Below are 12,470 nucleotides of genomic sequence, written 5' to 3'. Positions count from 1 at the left end.
CCTTATGCAGAGCCAGACCACTGGTCCATCTAGCACAGCTCTTTCTACGCTGATTGGCAGCAGCTCTTCAGGGTTTTCAGACAGGGAGTCTCTCTCCCAGCCCTACCTGGGGACGCTGGGGATTGAACATGGGTCCGTCTGCCTACAAGACAGATGCTCTACCACTGAGCTACAGCCCTCCCCCTTATACAAACATGCATTATATTAGGAGAAATTGTTTTGCAAAATGTGTATATTAGGCGAAATTTGCACTAAACAGCTGGCAAATTTTCACGAGGACTTTTTTTTTCTTTTTAAACACAAACTGTTGCGGAAATGTGGAGAACTGACCTTAAAATAAGAAACAGGGAGAAACCAAAATTGACAGATCGCTCATCTCTAGTTGCTGATGATCCCAAATTGTTCAGGGTGGTGTTTGTGGGCTGGTTTTCATCTGTAACATTTTCAATCATAAAAAGGGAAAAGAAAGCTGAGTTTCTTAGGGAACTGGACTCTGTGTGCTAGTGCAACACAGTCCGCAAGTCTGAGGAATCACAGCACACACGTGCAGATAGTCCTGAAATGCAGGACTACCTTAAGGGAAGAGCACCTGCTCTGCAAGCAGACTACCTTAAGGGAAGAGCACCTGCTCTGCAAGCAGACTACCTTAAGGGAAGAGCACCTGCTCTGCAAGCAGAAAGTCCTAGATTCAGTCTCTGGCCTCTCCAGGTAGGGCTGGGAATGACCCCTGTTGGAAATCCTCGGGAACCATAGCCTGTCAGTGCAGAAAATACTGAGCTGGAGGGACCAGTGATATGACTAGGAATAAGACAGCTTCTTGTGCACCAGTTATAGGGGGGAACTCATCACACTGCAAGAAGATACATGTTTCAGGCTAGGCTACTTCCCCCAGTATTGCTCGCTCAATACCATGAAGAGGTGTGGACAAGCTTCTAATGAGCAGGCCCACCCTATCTGATTGTTAATCTGACTTTGCTACCTGTTCATCATTAGGTAGAAGGAGCTGTGCACAATCCTGGGTAAATCCTGCTGGATTAAAATAGGCATTGTGGCTTCTGCTTCAACCAGCTGCCATATATACGTGCACCTAGTGAATGTTTGTGGATCTCTCCCTCTCTCTCTCTCTCTCTCTCTACATACAGTATATATATAATAGAATAGAATAGAATAGAATAGAATAATATAATATAATATAATATAATATAATATAATATAATATAATATAATATAATATAATATAATATAATATAATATAATATAATATAATATAATATAATATATCAGGACACAGAGGATACAATCAACCACATACATCTTCTGACCAGAGTTGCAAATCAGGCAGAATTTACTGGTTCTGGGGGGTGGCAAGAAGGTGCAAAAGAGGATTGGGCTCTTGCACCTTTAATAACAAGCTACACCTGCTGAAACGGCTTTTTCTGCACAACTATTAAAGATGCAGAAGCCCTGTCCTCATTAGATCTCCTCATTCAGACATATCTTTCAGTGCTGGTTTCTTCAAAAAACTGACCCACCGAAAACAAACCATGGGAGGCACAGTGGTAGAGCACCTGCTTGGCATTCAGAAGGGCACAGGTCCAATGTCCAACATCTCCAGTTAAAAGGAAGAGGGAACAGGTTATGGCAAAGAGCCTTCTCTGCCTGAGGACCCTAGAGATCTGCTGCCAGCCCGAGCAGACAATACTGGGCTCGACAAATAATCTGATTTGGTACAAGGCAGCTCCCAAGGCTCCTAATATGGCTGCTCCTGACATATCTACTTTGGCCCTTGCTGAAAAGAGCAGCCTGCATACATATTTATATGAATATTTATTTATTTATTAAATTTCTATACCGCCCCATAGCCGAAGCTCTCTGGGCAGTTCACAACAGTAGTATGAGAAGAGCCTAACTGCTGGGCCAGGCCAAAGTCCAGCATCCTGCTCTCACAGTGACCAACCAGATGCCTCTATGGGAAGCTTGCAAAGCAGGACCCGAGTGCAACAACAGCACTCTCCCCACTTGTGATTCTCAGCAAGTGGCATTTCAGAGGCGTACAGCCTCTGGCAGTGGAGGAAGGACATCGCCACAGGGATCTGCATCGTTAAATGGCATGACAGGAGTTGTGCAGAGGCAATGAGAACTCACAGTTCTGAAGAAACAGGATTTTCCCCTAACTATGCTGAACTGGGATACTCTCCAAAAATCAAGGTGCTTCGCTTTGACTTGGCACTTAAAAAAAAAAATTAAAATCCCTCCACAGCTTTCACCAGGTTAGGGGGAAGCATAAAAACCCTCCAGCCAACTCCTGAAATTTCTGGCCATGTTGCTAATCAAGACCAAATGAAACCTCTCAGATACTTCTTGAGTATCAAACACTCCTTCTGTTTACAAAGAAAAAGCTTCAAATGTGTTTGGAAAACCTATAAAGGCGACAACTTACTGTAGTTTCCCCCTTGACAAAAAGCAGACACCAATGGATGAAAGCTGCAGACGCTGATCGTTCCTTCCTGTTCTCTATATGATGTCAGTAGTTAAAAATGATTGGATGTGTTATAATAATGGTTTACAGCAATCTGGTGTCTGTTCCAAGCATGTCACACTTGACTGCTGCATTCTAATGCAAGAAGCAAGCAATGTTTTATCTCGGGAGAAGCTGGGTGGCATAGATCTCACAGGCCTAGCTTGCCAAGATGAGGAAGCTGTCAAAAAAAAATAGCTACCTTAGCATGGCCAATGGCTCAACATTCAAGCCCTAATCTGAAGCACAAGATGATTGGCTACCAAGATTGATGGGGTGGTACGATTTTAGGCTTGGCAAGGTATTTCTTATCACTAGAACATCCTTCATTTTACATATCAGACAGACAATATCTGTATTGTCTTTTTGGTGCCTGTTGAAGGGTTTCCTCTTTCAACAAACTCTTTCTAAAGTGGAGATTTATATCTCAAATAGGTCTACTCTGAGTATGGCTAACACTGGATACAGCCCCACACACTTTACATACAAAGTATGTCAAGTATACATCATATATCAGAATCAGGTCCATGCAAGCAGGTTCCAGGGAAAGGTCTGGAGATGCAGGAGGCCATGACCTTGCTGAAGCTAAGCAGGTCCGAGTCTGGTCAGTGCCTGGATGGGCGACCTCCTAGGAACCCCACAAGTTTGCCACCTTGGGTTCCATGATGGAGGAAAGGTGGGGTATAAACATAAGAAAAAGAGGGCAGATGCCTCTCCCAATGAGCATAGAATTGAAAATTCCTCACAGTGGAGAGGACAGTGAGGAAACAAGAGGTGGGAATAAATGACAGAATAAGGATTTCTATCCATCACACATTCAGGCTTTGGTGTTATTTATATGTGAAACCCGAGGTACATCAATCGGAACTGGGTGCACAGCAGTGGCTCGAGAGGGGAGGCATTACAGAATTAAGGAACAAGGTGCCTCTGAGCATACATTCAGCCCAGGAGTTTGCTGGCAATAGCAGAACTGAGTTCACAGTACTGCCACATAAAAACCCACTCCTGCTTTTTACCCCCCCCAATGCCTTCTTCATCTCAGTAGCGTAATTTGAAGGTTAACAAAAGCCCTGTTGTGGTTGCTATTGTCAAGCAGAAGTCTCTGGAGATTTACAGCAAATCACTCACAGATTTTCCTGTAGCTCCTGATCTTTCTTCTGCCCACCCTTGTAAAAGGGCTACAGGAATGGGGCTTCAGGGTCCTGCATAGCTCCTTGACCCTCCCCACAATTAGTAACACCAAAATAAATCATGTAAATGAGAAATTATGTGACGTTTCACAGTCTTTATATAGACAGCACAATTCAGCTTTCCTTAGCATAGAAATAGGCTAACTGAATACAAGTAAGGTGCTACCCTAGAACCGTGATGGGGAATCTAAGGCTCTCCAGATGTTGGGATTCCCGCTCCCTTCATCCCTGTCCTTTGGCCATGCTGGTAGATGGGAGTTATAATCCAACAACACCGAGAGGGCCACAGTCTGGGGAAGGCTGGCATAAAAGCGAACTGATCCCTTAACTGAGAGCCAGTGTGGTGTAGGGGTTAAGAGAAAGGAGGGGGGACCTGTGGCCTCCAGATGCTGTTAGACTGCAACTCCCATCATCCCTGACTGTTGGCCATACTGGCTGCTGGGAGTTGGAGTCCAGCAACATCTAGAGGTCCACTGGTTTCCTGCCCTAGAGTGTGGAGCTGTATCAGGCGAGGGCTACGTGGACAGAGCTTTCCTCTTGGAACAACTGCTTTCCAACCACACCATTGTGAAAAGAGGTCAGTGAAAATAAAAACAAAACATACGCACACAGAGACACAAAACTGACAAAAGAATAAACCCAACTTTTCCTTTGAGCTCATCTTTCATCTTGAGCTGGCTTTCACATTTCCTTGTGAAACAATAAATATTTGTCTTCAGGATGTCCAGATGTTGCTCTCCATTTACCCTTGACCAATGAACAATATGACTGTCAGGTAAACGCCTTGAAATACAGGCCACAGCACTGTCCTTAGGAGGCCTGTGAAATAAACTCTGAGATGTTCAGGCTCTAAAACTTTTAGAATGATTTTTAATGTGCACTGGTGTGTATTAAAAATACCCACATTTTCTGATCTACTTTCTGTTCATCTTTACTGTAGAATGGGGTAGGGAACCTGGTGCACTCCAGACATTGTTGAACCCCAGATCTTGAACCCCAATTCCTAGCAGCCCCAGCTAGAGATGTCAGCAAATTCCATCAGAAATGGAAAAGGGAGCAGAAGTTCTTACAATCTGCACCTTTGACCAAAGTTCAGGAACGGAAATCATGCAAGCGAATATGAGCGGTATTAGCTATTGTTGGTTTTTTATCCGCAAATGACCATTCTGCCATGAGTGCCCCTGCTAGGAGTCTAGCCTCTAGACTCCTGACGGCATTGCTCTTAGCTTCTTCAACACTCTCAAATCCCCTCACCACGTTAAGGTGTGCATCCTAGAGGGGGGCAAATGTTACATAAATAATTATATTATTTACTGCACTGTTTTTGACATTTGCCTTGGACTGAAATACATTGAAGTTAATTACATAATTAATTGCATGGTTAATTACGTAAATTTGAGCCATAGAGGATGGCGAAATGAACAGTGTAGGTTTTAATGGAAGCCGAACTGTAGCAGAACGGAAACAGTGTTGTTGGCGATGAACCCAGGATGAGGAGGAAATTGTTGCCTCCTTACTCCCTCATCCCAGCTAGCATGGTCAATGGTCAGGAGTTGAAGTTGGAGTCCATCAACATCTGGAGGGTACTAGGTTCTCTTTCTGCTAGACATTTTCCCCCCGAAAAAGCCAATACTTACCATGAAGCGGGGAACCAGACGGGCTACTCGACAGCCCCGGGACAGGACTACAGCGGCCTCCTTGCTTGGTCGTCAGCTCCTGCTCAATCTCCTCCAGCCCTGCGCTCTTCTGGAAGCGGCTCATGCGGTTGACGACCCGTGGTGACATGTGTGTGCGGACACAGGGTTGCCCTCCATATGGATTGATGGGGAAGACATGGGATGTACCCCGAAGAGTGCTGACCACCACCCAGCGGCAGTCGTGGCTGAAGGAAATGTCTTGCACCTGGAGCGGTGGATAGGAGAAATCAAGATACACATTTAAGGAGCTAAGATGAGCATTAAGAAATCCGGTCCCCAGTTCCAGAATTGAAAGGATCAGACAAATGCATGGAGAATAACTCTGGCTGTCTACTTGAAATCTGCCAGTGACAAAGGCTAAGGGTAGCTTACAATATTTGAATCTGTCCATTTTGGTTTCTTATTTTTCTAGCCTTCTGTTTGCCCCATTTCTGATGTAGTCCAGCAATATCTTGAGGCCCACAAATCCCCCACCCCTAAGAACATCAGAATAGCCCTGCTGGGTCAAGCCAGGGGCCAATTAGTCCAGCACTCTGTCCTCACAGTGGCCAACTACATGCCTCTGGACAGCCCGCAAATGACCCCTGAGTGCAACAGCACCCTCCCCATCTGTGATTCCCAGCAACTTGTATTTTTCAGAGGCATACTGCTTTCCACAAGTGAAGACAGAATATACCATTTATTCTCCATGAATTTCTGTAGCTCTAATCTAAAGCCCTGGTTTAGAAGGAGGCTCGAGGTTTTAAACTGCACCCCACCGGATGTCATTGGACTCCCTGTTAATGGAAAATATGCTTGAAAGTACATAGGAAATGCCTGCTAAGTCTCCAGTGTCGGAGGAGATGCATAGGGGCTAAAGGACAGGAGAACTTCAGTGTCATGTACACAGGTCTCTGCCCTCCTGATGATCAGCAAAAGCACAATTTTCTGAATTATAAGAAAATCATTTATGAATAAGGAGCAGTGGGCTCAGAAAGAGGTCAAGAGTAAGGGTTCAAATTTTGAGGTCAAAAGTTTGATTTTTCTGTTAACGTAAACCAAGGAGCTTTGCTAGGAATTTAATATTGCACCAAGCAACTCAATACCTTGAGAATTGATTGAAATATTTTCCAGCTAAATCAAGGGCCCAGCTCAATAAAGCAAAATTGTTGGGGGGGTTTGAATTGCTACAAAATGGAAAAACTACAGGAGTCTGGTATAATTTTTTAATTGAATTTGGCCCCGAGTGCTGGATTGTTGTTTTTACAGCAGGCAAAATACATATTAGCTACTTGCTCATTTTTCATCCTGAGGAAACATGAAAAATGAGAGGTAAATAATCACCAGCAAAAATGACAGATCCGTGCCAAAGTTCTGGATGTGGCCTGCATTTAAACATTTAAAGAGGGGGCGTTTAAGGAGGTACTCTGAACTTTTAGAAGTGTTAAAGTTGCCGGTGATCCAGAGCCAATGGTTTTAAAATGAAGGCTCATCGTTTACCATGTGAAACCATAACCTGATCAGGAACATTTGGAACTGAGGCAGAAAAAAGCAAGGGGTCAGAAGTGTGCACATGCTTACACTACTGGTGACTTTTCTACCATTTTTAAACATTGTCTCCACTGACTGGCCGAGGCTCTCCAGGGTTTCGGGCAGGGTGTCTGTCCCAGCCCTTCCTGGGGACTGAACCTGAAACCTTCTTCATGCAAAGCATGTGCTCCACTACTGAGCCACATCCTTGCCCATTTCAATAGTCTTGCAAGCCACTCATACAGTTTGGCCAGTTGAACAGATTATAGCTACTGTACTGGGAAAGAGACTCCATGAGTCCAAATTAAAAAGTCTTTAGATAGTTGCATAGCCCAAACAAGTAGTCTCAGGAAAAGTTCTGAGCACCCTTTCTCAGCATCCACAAGTAGTCCTAGTCTGACGGTCCCAAGCTTGTTCAAAATTCTAATTTCAGTTCCTCTGCCTTTTTTTTTTTTTGCTGCGATTTGAAAGTGGGGAAGCCCTTTTTGGGGGGGGGAGGTTTCTGTGGATGTAATGATCAACCTGCCCCATTCATTGATGGCCAGAGGTTTCCCCTTTGTCTCCCCCACACTTGATACATGGCCCAGCTGTTAGGATCTGGGAACACAAAAGCTCACAAGTTTGCAAGCTTGCTAGTTAAACAACGATAACAATCTTCAAATTAAAAGGTTCACAGGATTAAGATGCATAAGGGAATCAAAGGGAAGAGACATTAAGGACAGTCAGGACAAAAAAGGAAGAAAGAAAAGAAAATAATCTTAACATTTGACAATCTAGCATATTAACAAAATTTAACACATTCCTCAGTGCAAGAGAAAGCTACTCAGATTTCAAACAGCAAACATCTTTCCAGAGGAAAGGGGTCTCAAACTGAGTTCTGTGAAACAACTGTGACATGTTGAAGGATGTGGTAATGTAGACATGCCCTAAGTTTCCTAGAGTAAAATTGCCCTTTTGCGTAGATAAAACCAACCAAGAAGCAGGCAATGAGGACAACTTTAACAACACCGCCAACAGTTTTTGGTTTTTCGGCAGAGGGTTATTTAGGAGAAAAGAGCCTCCAGCCCCTGACAGAGGCAAACAGGGACACCCCTCTATGATAAGTGAGCCCAAGATTATTTGGCCAAGCTACTAAGTGAGCCAATTCTATGGGCTCTGAAGCCATGCCACACCACCAAAGACATTATGAATTCTCTCTCTCTCTCTTAAAATATTGCAGACATTTCTTCTAAAACTTGCAAGGCACACTTTAAATGCATGGCGTCTAAATGAGAAACATATTGTAGAGTCACCGCTTGGCAATGGGAGCACAGGCTTTCCAAGGAGTGGGGTTCGTTTAACCCATCTTCAGTGCTGACTCTTGGGCAAAGTCGGGATTAATTAGAGCTGCAATCCTAAACAATCTGACCTGGGAAATAAGCACCACTACACATGATGGGATTTACCTCCCAGTACACATATGCAGGATTATGATGTGAATAATGAAAGACTCCTGTGAAACACAAAAATGCCTACTTGTAGAGGTGTGGTGCCTGCCACACAATTGGTTACCTGGATTAGCATTGCCTCCTCCCAATCAGGCTCCTGCAGGTGGATTGGATGCTTCTACTAATAGTAATTATAATAATTACAAGTTGGGACCTGCAGCAAAATGTTACAGTATTTCCTCCCCTCTTAGCAGGAGATCTTCTTCCAGGAATGAAAGCAGGGCATTCCACTACCCCACCCCACCCGCCAATTTTCTGCCTTTCTTTTCCAGTTGACACAACATTCCATGGCTGTTGTGTTTCCTTGCACATGCTGATATCCAGTGCTTGGAATGAACTAATTCAGATTAACTAGTTCACTGAATTAATTCAAACATCTCTGAATTACACCTAAAAGTAGTTCCTACAATTTCTGGGTGAACATGAATTAAGTTTCTTTGGCAATGGAACTTTGGGCAATTTTTAATTCAATATTAATTTTAATTCAATAATTTTTATATTACAGCAATTGCATTTAACCATTTTTACCTATCTGAAAAGTGATGCTGCTGTATAAGCTTAGAGATCATCATTTTGGGAAAAAAAAATAACTGTTCACACTTGGGTGGTATTCACAATGCTAGTCCTACTCAGAGTAGACCCAATGAAGTTAATAGACATTACTAACTTCGGTTCATTTATTACATTGGGTCTACTCTGAATAAAAGTTATACAGCTATTACCCTGTGTGTGTATTTTGATGGTTTCTCAGGCTTCTTAAGTATGTTTTATACTTCAGCAGAGCAGCTTGGAAAATTCTGAGGGCTGGAAAAGAATGTTCAGGACTACATGAATGAATTGTGAACTGGACTGTAAATTGAAATGGACCAGAATTAATTCCTTTCTGGAGGGGGGTGAACTGGAATTAGAACTGGAACGGAACTAATTCCTTTTTAAAAATGAACTTTCCAAACACTGCTGTCACTCTCCCTGTTGTTTTTCAGCGGCCCTGTTTAGACCCCATGTCTGTCATCTCTCATCACATGATTTTGCTATTAGAGGGTAAGATTTTTGCTTGCTGCTGCTGCCTGTTCTTTTTTTCTTTCATGGAATGCTTTGCCACAGCACATATAACTGAATCTAGGAATCAAGCTGAGAACTCAAGGCCAATCAGAGTTGATGGTAATGGGAGAGAATCACTAGTGGCTTGGCTCAGTATAAGGGGGCCCTCCTTGAATTGTTGAACTAGCTTGGCTTCCTCCAGTAGCTTCCTCATCAAAGCCAAGAGTCCCTTGCTTATATAATGACCTCTTATGTGGATCTTGAAGCTAAAGCCAGGGGAGGATTTAGTTCTACCCCCCCATGTCTGTTTTACACAACGCCAAGACAGAAATCAACATTCCTCTTCTTTCTTTTTTAAAGGCAGACAAAACCACTTCAAGTAGCTTGGGCTCAAGTGATGTTCCCAGAAAGAAAGTCCTAAAAAGCAACAACTGAATGAAAATATTTGGAGATAAACCCATCGTGAGTGAATGGGGTTCCGATGAAACAAATGGAACACACAGGACAGGTGGAGGGGGGGATTAGCTTTCATTACACTATTAAATGGCATAGGGCTTAAATCAACCACAGGAGAGCTTTTTGGCGAGCTTGGCTTTCACAATACTTCGGCACTCAATGTTGGAACAGGTCAGCCATCAAATCTTGACAAAGTATTCCAGAAATGCACTTCAAAATATTCCAGACAAAAGCAGCGAGGATTTGCTGGCCTGTAAGTACCTATATATCTAAAGTCTTCAAAATAAAAAGGGATTTTTTTTAATTAGCATGAACTTTATATTTTTTAAAAAAATGCATGTACACGGTTTCACATACAATCTGAGTTTCAAAAGCCAGTTTCAAAAAGCCATATACAGGGCTCATAAAAGGGGGCTAGTTAAAGATTGTGCACAAATGCAAGAAAGGATAATCAAACTAAATATAAATGTAAGGCTACATTTTCAAATCAGTATCTTGGAAGATAATGAGACCAAAAAGGGAGGTGGGTATTTTGAGGTTTACTAGTACAGCCAGCCCTCTCTAGGATGCACACCTTAACGTGGTGAGGGGGTTTGAGAGTGTCGAAGAAGTTGAGAGCAATTCCGTCAGGAGTCTAGACCAAGAGGCTAGACTCCTAGCAGGGTCACCCAAGGTGGAATGGTCAAAGCTGAGACACCAGACTACGATGCATCCAGACTCAGAGGAAGGCAATGGTAACCACCTCTGAATACCTTTTACCATGAAAACCCTATGAATAGACTATTCAAAATGCAACACAAGATAGTGCTGGAAGATGAGACCCCCCCAGGTCAGATGGAACTCATTGAGCTACTGGGGAAGAACAACGGACAAGTATGAGTAGCGCTGTGACTACTGACGCAACTGGGTCAAAGCTGAAAGGAAGCCCGGAGGCTGATGTGCACAGATGCGAAAGGAGAGTCCAGAGTTGTATGACGTACACAATAGGAACATGGAATGTGAGAAGCATGAACTAGGGAAAGTTAGAAATTGTCAAGCAAGAAATGGAAAGTATTACTATTACAATACTTGGCGTGAGTAATTAAAATGGATGGGAATGGGTCATTTTCAATCAGGCAACCACACAATATTTTATGCAGGAAATGATAAATTAAAAAGAAACAGGGTTGCTCTAATAGAGAGACGTGATGTAGCAAAAGCAATTAGAAGCTATAAAAAAGGTCTGAGCAAGTGGTATCAATAAGACTTAACGGGAAGCCTACCAATGTAACCATCATACAAGTCTACACTCCAGTAACAAACACAGAAGAGGAAATGGACAGATTTTAGAAGTACTGGAAGAAATTGATTACACACCAAAACAGGATGCTCTGATAATCCTGTGGGACTGGAATGTAAAAGAAGGGAACAGAGAAGAACTAGGAATTGTGAGGAAATGGGGCTTAGGAGACAGAAATGAAGCAGGAGAGAGACTTATTGAATTCTGTGAAGCCAATGATTTGTTTCTTGCAAACACAGTTTTTGTGCAACCAAAAAGATGATTGTACACATGGACATCACCAAATGGGCAATATAGGAATCAAATCGATTATATAATTGGGAGCAGAAGATGGAGAAGTTTCATACTTTCTGCAAAAACAAGACCAGGAGCAGACTGCGGTACAGATCATGAACTGGTAATATAGAAAATCAGAGTAAAGCTAAAGAAGAACAACAAAGCAATCATAATGCCAAAATACAATCTAAATAACACACCAGAAGAATTTAAAGATCAAACAAGGAACAGATTTGAGGCTTTAAACCTAGCTGATAGAGAACCAGAAGAACTATGGAGTGAAGTCAGAGACATTATCAGGGAAGAATGCAAAAAGACCTCTAATTAAAAAGAAAGACCTCAATGGATAACTGATGAAACTCTTAAAATGGTTAAAGATAGAAGGAAAGCAAAAGCAAAAGGAGAAAGAAACACGGTTAGAACCCTAAATGCAATAATGCGACTAGTATGCAGGGACAGAATTACTACAATAATTATTGTATAGAAATAGAAGATGATAATAAAAAAGGTAGAACAAGAGTCCTATTCCAAAAGATTAGAGAAATCAAAGGGAAATTCAATCAAAGAGTAGGGATATTGAATAAACAACAGGGGAACACAAAGACTGACAGAGATAAAAGAAAATAAAATGGAAGCAATACACTGAAGAATTATAAAAAAGAGATGCAAGGATGACAGATACATTCACGGAGGAATCATATGGTGAAGAACCAGAAATTTTAGAATGTGAGGTGGATGCTACTCTTAAAATACTTGGAACAAACAGATCACCAGGAATAGATGGCATACCAATAGAGTTGCTACAAATTACTGAGACTGAATCTGTCCAAATTTTGACAAAAAATTGTTAACAAATATGGAAAAGAAAACAATGGCCCACAGACTAGACACGTTCAATATACATCCCAATTCCAAAGAAAGGGGATCCCAGGGAATGCAGTAATTATCAAACTATCGCCTTGATATCCCATGCAAGTAAAGTAATACTCAAGATTCTACAACAAAGGCTCTTACCAT

At 42.4% G+C, this 12,470-nt stretch overlaps 1 protein-coding gene across 8 annotated transcripts in view; it reads right to left on the bottom strand.

Moving 5' to 3' along the window:
- The window catches only part of BCAS3 (BCAS3 microtubule associated cell migration factor), a 602,771-nt gene that overhangs the window by 389,847 nt on the left and 200,454 nt on the right, over positions 1–12,470 (bottom strand). For all 8 annotated transcript variants that reach the window (XM_061605390.1, XM_061605386.1, XM_061605382.1 and 5 more), the window contains exon 15: positions 5,346–5,610. In XM_061605390.1, the coding sequence (XP_061461374.1) occupies positions 5,346–5,610 (265 nt within the window). The remainder of the gene's footprint in view (positions 1–5,345; positions 5,611–12,470) is intronic.

The sequence above is a fragment of the Rhineura floridana genome, chromosome 21 (genome assembly GCF_030035675.1).
Source record: "Rhineura floridana isolate rRhiFlo1 chromosome 21, rRhiFlo1.hap2, whole genome shotgun sequence".
Taxonomy (NCBI): Eukaryota; Metazoa; Chordata; class Lepidosauria; order Squamata; family Rhineuridae; genus Rhineura; species Rhineura floridana.
The sequence above is the reverse complement of the archived record's forward strand: the minus strand, read 5'-3'. Positions and strand labels throughout refer to the sequence as shown.